Source organism: Hyaena hyaena, unplaced genomic scaffold (genome assembly GCF_003009895.1).
Source record: "Hyaena hyaena isolate Hyena2069 unplaced genomic scaffold, ASM300989v1 scaffold_382, whole genome shotgun sequence".
Classification (NCBI taxonomy): domain Eukaryota; kingdom Metazoa; phylum Chordata; class Mammalia; order Carnivora; family Hyaenidae; genus Hyaena; species Hyaena hyaena.
The window spans coordinates 648121-667474 of record NW_024081015.1 but is presented as its reverse complement, the minus strand read 5'-3'; the positions used below and the strand labels follow the sequence as shown (position 1 = coordinate 667474).

General features: G+C 38.0%; 1 protein-coding gene across 2 annotated transcripts in view; it reads left to right on the top strand.

Moving 5' to 3' along the window:
* PAK2 (p21 (RAC1) activated kinase 2) overlaps window positions 1–19080 on the top strand; it is a 131285-nt gene extending 112205 nt beyond the window's left edge. For both annotated transcript variants that reach the window (XM_039250886.1, XM_039250885.1), the window contains exons 10-15: window positions 35–147; window positions 1046–1163; window positions 2715–2814; window positions 5587–5783; window positions 16746–16883; window positions 17336–19080. In XM_039250886.1, coding sequence (XP_039106817.1) covers window positions 35–147; window positions 1046–1163; window positions 2715–2814; window positions 5587–5783; window positions 16746–16883; window positions 17336–17422 — 753 coding nt within the window. In that variant the 3' untranslated portion in view covers window positions 17423–19080. The remainder of the gene's footprint in view (window positions 1–34; window positions 148–1045; window positions 1164–2714; window positions 2815–5586; window positions 5784–16745; window positions 16884–17335) is intronic.
* The last annotated feature ends 274 nt before the right edge of the window (window positions 19081–19354 follow it).

Below are 19354 nucleotides of genomic sequence, written 5' to 3'. Positions count from 1 at the left end.
GTTCTGATTTTTCTTATTTCTCTTTCCTTCATAGGTTGCTATTAAACAGATTAATTTACAGAAACAGCCAAAGAAGGAATTAATCATTAATGAAATTCTAGTGATGAAAGAATTGAAGAATCCCAACATAGTTAACTTCTTGGACAGGTAAATACGAATATTTCAAGTCTTCTGGTGTTGGAGGCTAGCCCCTTGAGTTAAGACTAGAGTAGAATGTCCGTGCTGAAAAGGAAGCCTGAAGGAGGAGGAGAGGTAAAAAGAAAATAGCACAATGCAGTTTAGCAGGACTTATTCTAGATATCTCACTTGGCAAGTTAGAGAAAGCAGTTAAATGAAAGACCTTGCTGCTGGTGCTTGTATTAGTTATAAATGATCACAAGCAGCAACATTAATGAAATGAGCTATGATTAATGTGTTGACTGACAGAGGTGCCTGGCCACATGTTTTTTAAACTTAGATCAGTTTTTATTTTAAATGCTGCCTTTCATGGGCAAATAGTGTGTCAAAACCTCATTTAATTTTGGAATAGATGTTAAACAGCAGAACAAAGAGCAGAATAGAAAATTATATATTGTACAATATACAATTACATATATGTTAATGGAAGAAGAATAATCGAAAAATCAAAATAGTGATTATATTGGAGATATAGAGGATTATAGGTGACTTTCTTAGTTCCATGTGTAAGTTTGTTTAGAATGGGGAAAAGATCACACTTTTTTAGATTTTAGCCCTTGTAATGGGGGACATGTTCATAAAAATCAACTTCCCAAGTATATTTCCCTAACAGTGTTATTTTAACTGGAATGATCTATGTATACACTCAAGTCACAATTATGGGCAAACTTTCAAGTCACTTAGGAATATCATAATGACCCTCAGTTAATTTTCTGCGCTGTTGCATAGCAGCTTGCCAGTTTTCTCCCTGGCTCTCAAAGCTTCCAGCTTCCTATATTTGTTATTAGGGTGCCTGACATTTGAATTCCTTGTACTCAGAGTGATGTTAAAAATAAGAGTATTTTTTGTGTGTTCATAATGATTTTAGCTACCTGATGGGAGATGAATTGTTTGTGGTGATGGAGTACCTTGCTGGGGGATCACTTACTGATGTTGTGACAGAAACCTGCATGGATGAAGCACAGATTGCAGCTGTATGCAGAGAGGTGAGCTTGTCCCCTTTTTGATAAGTTACAGCAATGTGTAGTTAAGCAGGAGGTTAAAAAAAAAAAAAAAGACAGGGGGAAAGCTTTTTGCACAGGTAATTTTTACTATGTGAAATACTTGCTCCATGTACTTCTTTGCAAGTTGTCCCCATACCATTTTATCCTACATGAGAATTTAAACCCTTTCCTTCATGTGTAAGGCAATTCTGGAACAGAACATGGTTTTTTGAAGAGCCCAGCTCACAGGTAAAGTTCAGTGGAGTGATCATTAAAATTTAGCAGCCAATCAGGGTACTTTTAAGAGTGAAAGGGAAGGCCAGTCAACAGTGGAGACATGGACTGTCTTAGGCAAAGCAAGACACATGTTTACCTGAAGTGTTAAGTTTGCTTCTGGGCTTATTAATTTATCGAAGGTTAAACTGGTTGTTTCTTGATATTCATTAATGAATTTTTAGACATACTGTTGCTTCAGCGAGTAGAATTCAGCCAAATAGCCCTTACATCTAAGCTTTTGGTTGTTTCAGGAGGGAAGGAAATAAAAATTCTTTAATAGCTATGAATATGATATTTTAATAATATGATATCTCTAACAAAGAATGTTTGATCACTTAAAAGCTAATAAAAACTTAAGAATTTATCTATTTATGTGGCACTTGGGCAGCTCAGTTGGTTGAGCATCTGACTCTTGATTTCACCTTGGGTCATGATCCCAGAGTAGATTCAAGCCCTGAGTTTGGATTCTGTCTATCTCTCTCTCTCTGACCCTACTCCACTCACTCTCTTTCACTCTCTCTCTCTCAAAGTAAATAAACTTAAAAAAAGAATTTATCTATTTATACTTAGTTTCTCTAATAATTTCTTCTCATAATTGTTTTAAAAATTATTTTAGGAGTTTCTCTAATTGGCAAGTTAGAGAAAACAGTAAAATGAAGGACAAATTTGTTTCTATTCATTTGTACCAGTGTTATGGGGAAGATTTGTTCTTTTCAAGAATCTGCTTAAATGCTTGGTAAATTTAATATAGAATTACATAGTTTATCTGTTTTTCCTTGAATGAATAGTAGAATATTTTGAATGAGATTTTTAATTGTTATTCATAATGTACATCCCTTATTTGTTGTTTTCCTCTATTGGGGGTAAGAAAAAGAACAGCTTTTTCCATGTTTAGAGTTTATACTCAGTTTATATTCAAAAACATAGGGACAAGCAGATTTTAAAACTCTAATCTTGTTCCTGTATTTAAGGAAGGAGTGAGTTTTTCCTCACTTCTGACTCTGTGCTTTCTGAAACACAGCATAAGAGGAAAATTACTCTACCATCAGTGGTGTCTAGGTTGTGTGTATAGCTTTATGTAAAATCCACTATAAAAGAAATGAAGAAAACATCTTACATCAGTGAGCAGCTGGATAGAACTAGACCTCCCAGGATCTTACCTACTTTCTGGTGGCTGAATTAGACTTCTGAAGTCATGCTCAGGACATGAATACTGTATGTGAATTTCCTTTGGACTTTTTAGGAACTGTTTCATTGATAAGTATTTTTCTTGTTTAGTGTTTACAGGCATTGGAGTTTTTACATGCTAATCAAGTGATCCACCGAGACATCAAAAGTGACAATGTGCTTTTGGGAATGGAAGGATCGGTTAAACTTAGTGAGTAACAAATGAAGAAATAACATGTATTTGTTATGATACTTCTGCCTTTTGTTTAAGTAAAAAAGAAAACCAAAAAAAGCCTTCTATTGGGGTACCTTGGTAGCTCAGGTGGCTGAGTGTCCAACTCTTGACTTTGGCTCCATCTTGGTCTCACAGTTCGTGGGTTCAAGCTGGGTTCAAGCCACTTCGGGCTCTGTGCTATTAGTGCAGAGCCTGCATGGAATTCTCTCTCTCCCTCTTGCCCTGCCCCTCCCCCACTCACTCACTCATGCTCTCTCTCAAAATAAACTTTAAAAAATAAACCTATTAATATTTTTATGACTTTATATATGGAGAAGGAGGGAAAGAATGGTAAAGAATATGAACTCTCAACTGGACAGATTGGGTTTAAATAGCAGATTAGCTACTCCTTGCTGACTGTTTTGGGATGAGTTACTTAATCTCTTTGTGTTTATTTTCTCAATTATATAATAAGGAAAATAAGAGTAGCTATGTGAGAGAATTTTTCTGAGGATTAGAAATGTGAAGCACTGAAGAACAGTGCCTGGGACTGTTGTAATGTTGGTGCTGTCTTCCAAAGATAAACTTGAATTTGTTTCTCTTGTCTGTTAGGGTAGATCTTTCTCATTATCCTGTTGAGCTTTCTTTGGATTTGGTAAAGCAGGGCCTAATTGGGAGAGTGCTATATGACCCTGACCTGAGAGATGACAAGGGGGAAAAAAATTCCTATAAACCTCTCTTCCTAATTATCTTCTGTATCAGATATGATAGAGTCATGGGGGGGAAATCCTAAACTTCCTTTTTCTCTGTTGGCTATAATCTGTCAGTTTCAATGAGGCCCTCTGGAGGATTCAAGAAGAACTTGAGTTTCCTGCAACTATGCAAAATTCAAGACATTTCTTGGATCAAGAAATCAAAAAGTTTTCCTTCTGTTCTGCTAAAATGTTTGGCTCCTTTTTCAACATCTCTTTTTAAAGATAATTCCTCCAGAGAGTATTCAACCACAGAAAGAGGGTTCTAGTAGATGGTCAAAAACAAAAGATTACTAATCTTAATCAGTGGGCAAATTAGAAGTGGACATTCTCAATACTTTTCTGGTGGATACACATGTAAACTGAATTAGACTTTTTTGGATAATGTTTTATCTTGGATCTTCCACATACTAAATGAATGATCTTGAGTAAGTTATCTAAAAATATGTATGCTTTAGTTACCCAATTAGTAAAATGAGAATATTAATAAATATGCCTATCTCATAGAGTTATCATAAGGATTAGGTATGTTAATTCTTATATTTGGAACATCTCTGGTTTGTTAACAAGTACTCATTTTAGCTATAAATATTGTGATTTGATGGAACAATTGTTCTTTTAGTATGCTTTTCTATAGGATTACTGAATACAAGCACAGCAATAAATGCAAAGTTGTTCTCTGCAACATTGTTAAAAAAAAACTTAAATATCTAAGAGAATAGGAATGGTAAAATAAATTATAGTCCTTTTTAATTTGTAATATTGTGTAATTATAGTAATGAGGTGGATCAATGTACAACTATAGAAAAATCTCTAAAAATCAATTTTAAGAAACAATTTACTGAAGCCCCTGGCTGGCACTCAGTTGGTGCTCTTGTGACTCTTGACTCAGATTTGTGAGTTAGAGCCCCACAATGGGGGTAGAGGTTGCTTTAAAAAATAATAAAAAGCACTTTACAAAGTATCCTAATTAGATAAAATAAACCATGCAGCTCATGGTAATTTTTGTAACTATGTAAATTCATAACAAAAAGTATAAACTTTATAAACCTAAATGTTAACAGTAGTTACTTTTGAAGTAGAATGGGTCTGTAGAAGGGAGGAGAAAATTCTAGATTCTCATCCTGATATTCCCACTAAATAAACACTGAATCCTACCCAGGCCTCCTGCTCCTGTTATAACATAAGGTAGTTGCAGTAGAGTAATGCTGGCGAGGACTTTGTTAGGTACGGCTGTAGTTAACGCTGTTCTTTTTCTAGAATGTCTGCTAAGTCAGATACTTAGTAATTCTACCTTCTGTTTATTTCCTTCAGAATTAGTTCCCACCTCCTGACCTTTACCTGTTTTATAGAATTTAGTTCTGGTGTTCACCATTGAACATTTATTTACTTTTTTCTCTTAGACCTTTCTCAACTTTGTTAAAATTTTTAGGATAGGTTTTTTTTTTTTTAATATTTTTATTTATTTCTAGGAGAGAGAGGGAGAGACAGCGTGAGCAGGGGAGGGTCAGAGAGAGAGGGAGACACAGACTCTGAAATAGGTTCCAGGCTCTGAGCTGGCAGTCAGCACAGAGCCCGACGCGGGGCTCGAACCCACGAACCGCGAGATCATGACCTAAGCGAAAGTCAGATGCTTAACCGACTAAGCCACCCAGGCGCCCCGTTAGGATAGTTATTTAGAATAAAAAAACCTCCTGATAATTTGTCCTTTGCTTGTGGGAAGTAAAAGTAAACAAGTGAAGAGTATGTAACATCATTAATATATTTGTAAACCCATTCTCATTTACTTTTTTATTTTAAATGTGAGCTTTGTGCCCAATGTGGGACTTGAACTCACAACCCCAAGATCAAGAGTCACATGCTCTACTGACTGAGACAGCCAGGTGCCCCTGGTTTACTTTAAAAAAAAAAAGGCTGAACAGTCCAGTGTAATTAATCAAGTCATCTCTCACAAACTCAGATGGAACTATCCATGGACACCATTAACTCTAGATACATTTTTTGTTTTTTTTTATAGCTGACTTTGGTTTCTGTGCCCAGATCACCCCTGAGCAGAGCAAACGAAGTACCATGGTTGGAACGCCATACTGGATGGCACCAGAGGTGGTTACACGGAAAGCTTATGGCCCTAAAGTGGACATATGGTCTCTGGGTATCATGGCTATTGAAATGGTAGAAGGAGAGCCTCCGTACCTCAATGAAAATCCCTTGAGGGTAAGACCAAGTAAACACCAGCCTTATTTTTTGGAAAATACATTTCTTTGCAACATTTATTTAGAATCTGATTGTGCCAGGCACAAACTGAGCAAGAACTTAAGATACAAAGTTGATATAACCTAGTTTCTGCCCTCACTCTGCATCTGAAAATTATCTGCTTCTGGGTTATTGAGTTGAATATGTTAGGTAAAGAGTTTGTGGAGTTTTAGTAAACTGTGTGGTTTTAAATTTTGCATGTAAGAATTTGCTCACTTTCCTACAAAGGGTCCCTAGATGTACCCGTTAGATTGTCAGCTTCAAACCTTGGATTCTGTACCACCAAGTGCACAGGAGAGGAAAGCAAGATTGCATCTGTGAGAAAACTGTAGATGGTGATGTTAAAGCTCACATTCAAACAAAAGAGTTAGGGTCCTGAGTTAGAGATGGGGCCAGTAGACTTTAAACAATTAGATATTCCAATAACTGAGGTGGAGAGTTTAGGAGTTTGTTTTTTCCTTCTTTCTCTTTATTTCTTTGTTTGTTTGTTTTTTTCATGTTTTATTTATTTCTGAGAAAGAGAGAGACAGACAGACAGTATGAGCACGGGAGGGTCAGAGAGAGAGGGAGGTACAGAATCCAAAACAGGCTCCAGGCCCTGAGCTGGCAGTCAGCACAAAGCCCGATGCGGGGCTTGAACCCACGAACTGTGAGATCATGACCTGAGCCGAAGTTGGAGGCTTAACCAACTGAGCCACCCATGCGCCCCTTTTTATCTCTTTTACTTGTAAATTACTACTATCATTAGTTATTAAAGAAATGCAAATCAAAACCCAAACAAGATACCACTTCACACCTTCAAGAATGGCTATAATCAAGATAGACAGTAAATGTGAAGAAATTAGAACCTGATACATTGCTAGTGGAAATGTAAAATGGTGCAGCACTTGGAAAATAATGTGACAGCTCCTCTAACAGTTAATGTTGAGTTACCATATAACCTAGTAATTACACTGCTAGATATGTACCCAGGACACTTAAGAGTCACTTGGGTGGCTCAGTCATTTAAACATCTGACTCTTGATTTTGGCTCAGGTCACAATCTTATGGTTAGTGAATTTGAGCCCCAAGTCAGTGTGGTGCTCCAGGCTGACAGCATGGACGGAGCCTACTGGGAACTCTCTCTGCCCCACCCCACCCCCACTTGCCCACATGCATTCTATATCCCTCTCTCTCAACTAAAAATAAATCCTTTATTGGAGAAAGGTTTTTATCCCCATAAAAACTTATACACAGTTGTACATACCGGTATTATTCATAATAGTCAAAAGGTATAAACAACCCAAATGTCTGTCACCTGACGAATGAATGAACAAAAGTCGTGTGTCACTACAGTGGAATATTATTGAGTCATAATAAAAGTAATGAAGTACAGGTACCTACAACTTTAAATATGAAAGCATTATGCTAAATTAAAGAAGTCATACATAAAAGGTCACATATGATAAGATTCCATTTGCCATCCATTTTTGTTATTCAAGTTTTGCAAAGCCACAAACACTGAATTAACAAATACTGAACTATTATTTTTAGGAGAAATATAGGGTTGGGTTCCTGCAAGCCTTTGGTCACATTTCTGTCAGCAGATCAATACCTGTTTTTTGTATGTTTAATCTTGCTTTTTGTATGTTTCTGTTTAAAGCCATCTAAAGAAAAATATATATATATACACACACACATATATATATATATATCCTTTTTTTTTTTTTTGAGAGAGAGCATGAGCACATGCACACGGGGATGGGGCAGAGGGAGAAGGAGAGAGAGAATCAAGTAAGCTCCACAACACAGAGCCTGACATAAAGATTGACCCCATGACCTGGGGATCATGACCTGAGCCGAAATCCGGAGTCATACACTTAACTGACTGAACCAACCAAGCATCCCTTACCATTTTAATATATATTGTTGATTCAATACTGAACTCACAGCCAGAATACTCGTGGCACTGTAACTCATGCCTGAATGAAGCTTACCGAACATGTATTTTCTTCATAATGTACATCACAGCCTTCTTGCACTTAGGTCACAAGACAGCACTTCAGCACTTCACTTTCCACTTCTCCGTACATACCCATGAGTGACCACAGAAGCACTGAGAGTTTTTATTTGAGGGTTACAAATAAATTTGGCATGAGTCGGTAAGTTTACATATAAGGAATCTGTACGTAATGAGGATCAACAGAATATGAAATCTCTAGAACAGGCAGATCTATAAAGAAAGAAGATTAATGGTTTCTAGGGACTGAGAAGAAGGAATAGGAAGTAGCCAATAATACACATGGGTATTCTTTTTGGAGGGATTAAAAATGTTCTGGAATTAGACAGTTGTGATGGTTGTACAACCTTGTGAATATATTAAGGACACCGAATTATACACTTTATTCATTCATTCATTCTTGTAGAGAGAGGGAGAGTGTGTGTGTGTGCGCGCACGCGTGCGCGCACACACACTCTCACGCACGTGCAAACGGGAAGGTTAGAAAGAGGAGAGAAAGAATCCCAAGCAGACTTCTCACTGTCAGTGCAGAACCTGAGTTGGGACTCAGACTCACAAACCAGGTGATCATGACCTGAGCCAAAATCAAAAGTTGGACACTTAGCCAACTGAGCCACCCATGTGCCCCATGAATTTTACACTTTAAAAAGGTGATTTGGGGGGTGGGGGGGTTCTGGGTGTTTCAGTCAGTTAAGCATCAGCTTTGGCTCAGGTCAATCTCTTAGTCCATGGATTTGACCACTATGTTGGGCTCTGTGCTGACAGCTCAGAGCCTGGAGCCTGCTTCAGATTCAGTGTCTCCCTCTCTCTCTGTCCCTCCCCTGCTTCCATGCTCTCTCCCTCCCTCTCTCTCTCTCTCTCCTTCTCCCTCAAACATTAAAAAGAAAAAAAAATGGCGATTTTTATAGTACGTGGATTATATCTCAATGAAGCAATTTTTAAAGTTTTTAAATTACCATATATTAGTATAGGCTTATTGCCAGAAATTTTTTTCCATTTTTTTTCCAAATAAGTTGGACTTGTTATAAAATGGTCTCTAGAGGCCAAGGTAACGGGTATGTATAGGAGAGGCCCCGTCTAGGTGGCTTTGGATTTTTCTGCTCTTTTTCCTGAATGCTTTTGCAAAGATTCCAGTTCAAGGAAGCATTTACAGTACTCTAATAGAGGTGACAAGTTTTAGAACACTTTGGAACAGTTTTTAAAATCCTCTGATTTCATTTATTTGTTTAATAAATATTGATTCAAGTACCTGCTCTGTGGTAGGCACCATACAAGGTGCTGTCTACCAACAAATATTCCTGCCTTCATAGAAGGTAGAGAGAAACAATAAACAAAATAAGTACAAATAATATATAATATATTAAATGGTAGTGTCCTAAGTGCCAGGACTGGTTGGAGGGAGTCCGGAGCGCTTGATCTCACAAGAGTGGTTCACTGAGGTGACATTTGAACATAGGAGATAAGAAAATTGTACTGAGGTACCTAAGGGAAGAACATTCATGGCACATGCAAAGGCACATTGAAGATTCCTCCATAGCTAGTGTGCAGGGAGCACACAGCAGGAGGAAAAAGATCAGTGGAGAAATGGGACCAGACTGGATAGTGCTTCATTAGGCCTTTATAAGAATTCTGGGGGCACTTGGGTGCATCAGTTGATTGAGTATCCAACTCTTGATTTTGGCTCAGGTCATGATCTCATGGTTCATAAGACTGAACCCCTGGTTTGGCGCTGCACTGACAGCCTCCTTGGAATTCTCTCTCTCCCTATCTTCCTGCCCCTCTCCCAGTTGTGCACATGAGTACACATTCCCTCAAATAAATAAACATCAAAAAAAGATAGAATTCTGACTTCTTCATAAGTGAGACAGGCAAACCATTGGAGAGTTTTGAGCAGAGAAGTGAAATTATCTTACATCTTAACAGGATCACTCTGGCTACTTTTTTGAGAAAAGATTTTCAAGTGAGGTAAAAACAGACACAAGAAGACCAGTTAGAAGGCTGTTGCAGTAATCCAGGCAAGACATGATGGTATCCCAGATCAGAATGGTATAAGTAGAGGTGAGGAAAAGTAGTTAGATTCTGGATGTATTTGGAAAGGAGAGCCTACCTGGGGGAGAGAAGAGAGGAGCCAAGAGTTTGGCCTAAACAACTGGAATGGTGAAATTCAGGTTCACCTTAACTGAAATGGGGAAGACTGCAAGTAGAGTGGTATGTGGGGTGGCAGGTGGGAGATCAGGAGGATTTAGACATGCTAAATTTGTGATGCCTATTAAGACATCCAGGTGGATATGTTGAATAGGCTGTTGGGTATGCCACTCTAGGATCAGGCCAGAGATGTAAAATTGAGACTTGTTAGCTATAGAAATTATTTAAAGCTATTCAGCTAGATAAGATCACCAGGCCAAGTAGGCATAGACGGACAGTAGAAAAAACTCAGCTTGCATCCTGAGGCATTCATTCCATAGTCAACAGTTGATATGGCAGATCAATAAGGAATGGCTGGAGAGGTACATAAAACCAAAATAAACACATGCCCTTGAATCTTCACACAAAAAGTGAGGGAGGCATCAGCTCATCAGAAACTACAGTTACGTCAAGTAAGATGAGGGCTAACTTGGCAATGTGGATATAATTGATGGAAACTTGGCAAGCAGGAACTTCTCCTTCCTGTCAACATGGAATAACAGACACCAAATTAACCATGCTTGCCAAAAGGAGCAACAACAAAAAAATGAGAATATGTGAAACAATGGTTTGCAAGACCCTGGACGTAATACAGTGAAGAACAATGATCTCCAAAAGTGGCTAAGACTTGAGGTGAGCCCTGTGATTGACTCCAGCTTAATGTCTTAAGAAAATTTCTAGGCCATATATAGGGAGGGAGGGCCCAGGTGGAACACAGTGGCCTCCTTGAGAGTTTGGGGAGAATAAGGCAGCTGGAGTTTACAAGAGAGAGAACAGGAGAAGAGAAAGCTTCATAGAAGATTCTGGATATCTGTGAAGTCCCCTTTGAGTGTTCAGTAGAGATTGGTGTATATGAATGAAGAGTCTACCCAAGTTCAGGGGACCCATCTGATAAGACTGGAGAAAACAGTGCTTGGTGCTCACACAGACGCTGGGAGTAGTTCCTGCTTCTGTCAGCCACAGTGGAAAACCTTGTAATTCACAGGATATTGCATGAAGACTCAAAAGAGTCCTGTATCAGTGATGGGAAATAATTACCCCTAGACTATGTGCTGCTGTGGTACCACCTAACAAATCTTAAAAACAAGACCCAAAGAGATCCGTTCCCAAGTAACTATTGCAGAACAAAGCTCAAAAATATTTAAAAGAATACAGAAATATACCATCAGAGTTTATCAGGGAGGCAGAAGAGCAGGAAAGTACAACCCATAATGAGAAAAGTCAATCAGTTGCAACAGACCAGAACTGACTCATATAAAAGAGTACACAAAAGCATTAAAGCAGTTTTTAAGAGCAGAGGCATTTCAAAGGAATATTTTTTCAAAGCCCAAATTAAACTTATAGATAGAAACTACAGTGTAGTTTGGGATTGAATTAACAGCAGGTTATACATTGCAGAAAAATGATTAATATAATCATAGACAAAGTAATAGAAGCTGTCCAAAATAAGTAAAGTTTTTGAAGAAGTGAAGTAGAGATAGTGAGCTGTGAGATAACTTTAGGTGTTCTAATATATGTGTAATAAGTTTTGGAGAAAAATTAGTCATTCAGGAATTCTGCAGCCAATGAATATCTTTTAAAAATTTAGGTGAAATAAGGATTTTTCTCAAACATAGACACTGAAAGAGTTTATGATCAGCGGATCTACACTACAAGAAATATTAAAAGAAATCTTTCAGGCAGAAAGAAAACGGTAATATAGCTCCACACAAAGAAATGAGGAGTGTTAGAAGTATTAACTATGTGAGTAAATAAATACAATTTTTTTCTTATGTAAATATCTTTTTTTTTTATAATTATTTTTTTTTAATGTTTTATTTATTTCTAGGAGAGAGAGAGAGACAGCGTGAGCAGAGGAGGGTCAGAGAGAGAGGGAGTCACAGACTGAAATAGGCTCCAGGCTCTGACCTGGCAGTCAGCACAGAGCCCAACGCGGGGCTCAAACCCACGAACCACGAGATCATGACCTAAGCAAAAGTCAGACGCTTAACCAACTAAGCCACCCAGGCGCCCCTCTTATGTAAATATCTTTAAGATAAAACAGTTGGGACACCTGGGTGGCTCAGTTGGTTAAGCGCCTGACTTCAGCCCAGATCATGATCTTGAGGTTCGTGAGATCAAGCCCTACATTGGGTTCTGTGCTGAGCCTGGAGCCTGCTTCAGATTCTTTCTCCATCTCTCTCTGCCCCTCCCCTGCTCATGCTCCGTCTCTCTCTCTCAAATATAAAATAAACATTTAAACAAGTAAATGATAAAACTCTTTACATCAAAATAATAATGGAAGGGGGAGAAAAAAAATATGTACAAGTAAAAATGGTAACAAAAGCATAAGGCTGAGGAGGAAACCCATAAGATTGTTGTAGTCTGGTGTAATATTCTGACAATTGTGAAAATTGAAAGATGTATGCCCTCACCTCTTAAGCAAGCCCTAAAATTATGAAATTATGAAAGAATTACACCTAATAAAATTCAGCTAAGGAGATAAAACAGAATCATAAATATACTGAGTTAAAGAGAAGAGCCCACATTGACGGGTTTGTCAAAAAGGCAAGGTGCCAACTTAAAGAGCTCCAGTGGCCAAAGATGCAACAGTTTGTGGACAAAATAAAGGGATAATAATTCAAAGTATAAAATAATATTTATGTGTCCATGCTGATATAAGTAAGTAATTGAATAAATAAATGGGCAGAAGAGACAACTCTCATGCAGAAAAATTTCAAATAATTTGTGTGGATGTTCCACCATAAGAGCAATGGAGCATAATTCCATACTCCTTAAGTATAGACTGCACAGAGTGATTTTCTTCTGAAGAGCACAGTAAGAAAAGAAAGGAGAAGACTAACTTTGCAACAGAAAAAAGCCTGACAGGCATTGCCTCAGCCAGGTAAAAAAGTCAACATCAACAGTCATAAACTATTTTGATAGTATGTATTTTTGATACGATCCAATGAAAGTGGCACTCTGTGACACTGCTTCTTCCCAAAACACATATTCTCACCCTAATCATGAAGAAAACATCAAATTCCAGTAGAAAGCATTTTATGAAATAAAACCTGATAATACTCCACACTGTCAAAGTCATCAAAAGCAAAGAAAGTCTGAGAAAGTGTCATTGCCAAGAGGAGCCCAAGGAGACATGACAACGAAATGTAATGTATGGTGAGTGTCCTGAAACAGAAACCAGAGTGGGAGGAGGAGTGAAATAGGGAAATCTGTAGTACGAGTGCTGGAAGCACCAACGGCCTTTCTGAGGTTAATGATGCCAGTCAGTAGGCATCTATCTTTTTCTTCTGCTGTCCTTAGCTGCAGAGGTACAAGCAAAGAGCAGGCCAAGTTTAATGTGTAGCAAAGTGATTGCTAGGAGTGCAAGAGGGTCAAAGTGATTATATAATCAATAATGAATAATAATTCAATAATAATAATGAATAATGAACACTGGAAGATCAGTGGGATTTATTTAGGTTTAGTTGAGTCAAAGGATTCCAGTGTTTTGGTGTTCAGAATGAAGAAGGTAGCAGGTGGACAGCAACTGTGATTTCAGAGTTGCAGTCATGAGTACTGATGAGGCACAGGCTGTGACCATGGGCTTGTGTGACCAAGGGAGGCCAAAGCACATGAGCGTGGGAAAAGAGGAGGTCAGGGAACTGTCACAGACATCTTTGTAGCTACTGAAATCGCTCTGAATTGTGAGCAGTGTTAGAGATGATAACAATGTTGGTAGATGTTTGAAACAAAGTCAGGCAGATGAGTTTGAAAGCCGGGGAGTTCCGGAGGAGGCAGGCAGAGATCTCCCGGCAATGAGGAGCCACAAGGACACCCCTTCTCTAGGTGCAGTGATACAAAAGGGCTGAAAGGGACTGGGCTACTCCTAGAGAGCACTGTGGATGAGGCAGTTTGTCAGAGGAGAACAGTTCAGAAAAGGAGGGGCAGTGGTATATGAAAAAATGAAGGCAGAAAGGGGAGTGTGCAGAGCCACGTGGACACGAGAGTATAGAAGCTGCAGTTCTATATGGCTGGGAGTCCGCGCTGCTTGTAATCAGTAGCATGAATGCAGATACAGAAGGTAATAAGATTTATTTCAAGGTAGAAAAATGGCTGTTAAGCGTTTGGAGAGAAGGCATACTTGACAGGAGTGCTTGTTTTTATGGGCTTCCCTCTTGACCCCCCTCTGATGGAAGTATGTGGCCTCGACAGCCTGAAGATCTTCACTTGAATTGCTATCTCAGGTAATGTCTTAGCATGTCATTGGTAAATGAAAATTTTGAAGGTATCACATAAAGAGGAGTGAACTCAGGTAGCAAAAAAAAAAAAAAAGGGCACACTCATGTCCTGATGGCTTGAGTGTCAGTATCCTTTTCTGATGGCAATTTGGTGATACAGCAGAAACGTGAAGTAATTCGGGAAAAAATTTAGGTGACCTTGGGTTTGGCAATGTTTTTAGATAGAACATCAAAAAGCATGATCCATGAAAGAATAAATTGGACTTTATTAAAATTAGAATCTCCTTTCTGACAAGGACATTATTAAGAGGATGAAAAGACAAGTCACTGACTGGGAGAAAATATTTCCAAAACACCCATTAGATGATCAAAATATTAAAGAACCCTTCAAACTTCACCAATAAGAAAATAAACAACCTAATGTAAAAATGGACAAAAGATCTCCATAGACAACTAAAGAAGATACACAGTTGGTAGATAAGCATATAATAAGATGTTCAACGTCATGTTATTGGGAACTGCAAAATTAAAACAACACTAAGATACACACCTATTAGAATGGCCTTAAAAAATTTTTTTAATGATGATACTAAATGCTGGTGAGAATGTGGAGCAGTGGGCACTTTCCTTTATTGCTGATGGGGATGGAAAATGGTACAACCACCTTAGAAGACGTGATTTCATCTATAGAGAACTAAAATGATATGTGGTTGCTAGATGTTTGCAGAGATGGGATGGGGAGGATGAATGGGTGGAGCACAAGAGATTTTTAGGACAGTGAAATTATTCTGTAGGATACTATAATGTCAGAAACATGACAGTGTGCATTTGTCAAAATCATTAGAACTATACACCGCAAAGAGTGAACGCCAGTGTAAGCCTTAGACTTTCATTTAATGAAAGTATATCAGTAGTGGTCCTTCACTTGTAAAAGTGTATTAATGTAATTAATTAATTGATGTAATTAATTGTATTAATTAATGTAAGAACCTCCCCCATTGTCAGCATCCCCCATCAGAGGGTACATTCCACTTTCCGTGAACCTACATTACCACCTCATTATCACCCAGAGTCTGTAACAGTAGGGTGCACAAGTGTTGTACAATTCTGTGGGTCTGGATAAATGTATAATGAATAATAACATATGTCCATTACCATACATAGTATTTTCACTGCCCTCAAAATCCTCCATGTTCTACCTGTTCCATCAATAGCTTTATAGATATGGCTACTTTAAAAAAAAAAAGTTTCAAGTAGTCCCATTGTTTTAAAATCTGGTGTGACTTGAGAAAGGTAAATGGATGCTATATGTGGATATTGAGATTGTGCTCATTTTCCTTTCTACCCTTATGTATTATAATTCTTTTACCAATATTATTACATTTATTATAATCCCTCCCCAAAAAGATGAAGCTAATTTTTGAAAAAGAAATTAGGAGATGCACCTGGGTGGCTCAGTCAGTTAACCATCTGACTTCGGCTCAGGTGATGATCTCAGGGTTTCTGAGTTCAAACCCCACATTGGGCTCTGTGCTGACAGCTCAGAGCCTGGAGCCTGCTTCGGATTCTGGGTCTCATTCTCTCTCTTCCCCTCCCCTGCTTATGTTCTGCCTCTCTCTGTCTCTCAGAAATAAATGTTAAAAAAAAAAAAAAAGTGAAAAAGAAATTAGGAGAATGTAACATCTAAAAATAAAGGGGACACCTGCATGGGTCAGTTGGTTAAGCATCTGACTTCAGCTCAGGTTATGATCTCACAGTCGTGAGACCTAACACCTTGTCAGACTCTGCACTGGGTGTAGAGCAAGCATGGGATTCTCTCTCTCTCTCTCTCTGTCTCTCTCTCTCTCTGTCTCTCTCTCTCTCTCTGTCTTTCTCTCTCTCTGCCACTCCCCATGTGTGCTCTCTCAAAATAAATAAACATTTAAAAATACCAAAAGTTAAGGGAAAATATCTGAAACAAATAGGCAGAAATAATACTAAACCTCAATTTAGTATTTTTTTTTTTATGTTTTTTATTTATTTCTAGGAGAGAGAGAGAGAGACAGCGTGAGCAGGGGAGGTCAGAGAGAGAGGGAGTCACAGACTGAAACAGGCTCCAGGCTCTGAGCTGGCAGTCAGCACAGAGCCCGACGCGGGGCTCAAACCCACGAACCGCGAGATCTTGACCTAAGCTTAACCGACTAAGCCACCCAGGCGCCCCTCAATTTAGTATTTCTGTTGATTGTCTCTCCCCACCCCCCGCTGCTAGGGGAGTGTCAGAGAGATTGAGAGAAGACAGAATCCCTAGCAGGCTTTGAGCTATCAGCACAGAGCCCTGCACGGAGCTCAAACTCACAAACCATGAGATCATGACCTGAGCCGATATCAAGAGTCAGATACTCAACTGCCTGAGGCACCCAGGTGCCCCAATTAAAAAAAAACTTTAAAAAAAATTAAGTAAAAGATCCATAAAGTTTATAAAATGCTGTCTCACTGTGTTATGCTACCTTAAGTATATCAAAGATGTTCTTCTGTTTTTAGGCCTTGTACCTGATAGCAACTAATGGAACTCCAGAACTTCAGAATCCGGAGAAACTTTCCCCAATATTTCGGGATTTCTTAAACCGTTGTTTGGAAATGGATGTGGAGAAAAGGGGTTCGGCCAAAGAATTGTTACAGGTGAATTTGGAAATAATACTGTTTTGGGGTAAAGTTGACTTTTTTGAGTAACCAACAGAAAGTTTACATAGGGTTAATAATTAACATTTTGATCTTCATTTATTACCAGCAACATCACAGCTGCTGCAGTTTAGGATTGTATCTGCTAGAATAACATAGCTTTAATACTAAAATTAGGTATATGGGTTTGTGCATGTTGTAAGTTCTCAGACAAGTCCATTGCTGGTGTGGATATCTGGGTCATTTAGGTGAGATTTTATAATATTAGATGAACTAAAAAGACTGATTTCAGCTATAAAATTGATATATTGATTATGTTGATTTTATACACATACTGAAATATGTGTTTGTTAAATTATAATCCATAAAATAGTCTTTGGGGTTTAAATGAAAGGAAATATTTAGCTTCTAAACTGATGATGTTCATACATCTTTCCCCCTATTTCTGGCAGCATCCCTTCCTGAAACTGGCCAAACCATTGTCCAGCTTGACACCACTCATCATGGCAGCTAAAGAAGCAATGAAGAGTAACCGTTAGCATCATTCCCGTGGCCTCGTAGTCTTTCTTCCGTTTTCTAAAAGAAATCTTTTAATATATGAAAATTATTACTCTTTTGGGGTTTAAAGAAATGGTCTGCATAACATGGAGGAAAAAGCAAACGATTGCTTCCTGAAGACAACCAAGAGAAAATTACAAAACGGAATGACAACTTTCCATTGAATCCCTTCTTTATAGGGTCCAAAAGGAATTGTGGACTGAAGGCTAGTGATTCAGCAGACAGCCCATCAGGGCCATTTATCATGCTTGAGATTTGCATTTCATTTTGCTGATTTCATTGTGGTAGATCCCATTCATTGTCCTTTTTGTGGGGGTATTTTCAATACTTGAATGGCAGATTCGAGTTTTTCAAGAGTATTTGTTTCAACTGCTAGTCTTTTCTCTCCATAGCCTTTTTTCCCCTTGAATGCTCTTTTTGAGTTGCTTTGAGAAATTTTTCTTGAGCCTAAATTTGAGGCAAATGTAATAAAAATTAATGTAGCTCCTTATATTGGCAAAGGAGCTCAAAATCGTTTAGCTTTGTATAGAAGTTAGGGCCAGCTATTATTACATGTAGTATTTCAGTTCATAATTTGAACTGAAGGAAGGGAAGAAAAATACGTGATTTTTACCTTTTTTAACAATGTGAAAGAGTCAATTTTAGAAATTTCATGGTAGTGAGTTGTTTGCCATTTGTTACATGTATAGAGAGACTAATAATCTATATTTATAACTAAATCATTGAGACAGAAAAAGAATCCCATTGATTATACATCCTTACAGTTTTGTTTCCTTTCTAACTGCATCCTCTTCAGATTGGGCTTTAGGAACCAAAGTTATTTGCTCTTTCTTGTTCCAACTTGGGCTTTGTGACTGGTTGGTAGTGCTACTTTGCCCTTCCCCCTTTTTTCCTTTCATTTTGGAAATAACTTTCTGTATATGTTGTAATTTTAGTTAGTTTGTTTTTTAATTAACTCTCACCCTATTCCACCCCTCTCCCTTCGGTAAATCTAATAACCATTGAATTTTCAGAATTTAAAAGTTAATTTTTTTTTCCATTTAAAGGAGAAAAATATCTGGAGCTAGCAGAAACAAAGTGAGAACTCTAAAATAATTAGATAAGCTTCTGCTCATGTAAGAGAAATGACAGTTACATCGAGATGCGGCTTCTGACCAGTAAACTGTGGAGGTTTGTTATAAATATTGTTCCCAACCCAGTACTTCCTGTCTGTGAGAACTTACGTGACAAAGTTCTTGATAAATTTGTGGATTATTTGAGATGTTGAGTTACTCTAGATTTTTTTCAAAAAAAAAAAAAAGTAATAATTATGTAAAAAAAGAAGAGGAAGAAAAATGAAATATGCTTGTTGATAGCAATACTTTTTTTATTTTAAAGTTTTTAAGAGGGTCTGTGACCTGTAGCATTAATTATGAGAGTGCCCTTTCTTCTCCCCTCCCCTTCTGTCCCCTCCTTTGTTCTCTCTTTATTTTTCATTGTTTTCTTGTGGAAGTAGTGTCATCCCTCAAGCCTCACAAAAGAAAAAAATCTGGTTTGGTTCAGGCATTTTGTTCCCAGCAACACTCCTAATTAGCTTCGCACCTACTTGCCACCCTGCAGTAGTACAGGTCATCAATACAAATAACTTTGATTACTTTAAGGGAACTAGTAGAATTTTATGTGCTATCATTTTCATCACATCTATGTTAAGATACAAGGATAGAAATGGCTGTTTTTTTTATTGATAATGCAAAGTTTTCACAAAAGTGTGTAAAATAATTAGTGGAACTTTTACCTAGAACACTTAATGGTCTCTGTTTTCAGTGTGATTCTTTCTTTTTTTTTTTTTAAGTTTATTTCTGAGAGAGAGAGAGAGACAGAGTAAGCAGGGGAGAGGCAAAAAGAGAGGGAGAGACACAGAATCTGAAGCAGGC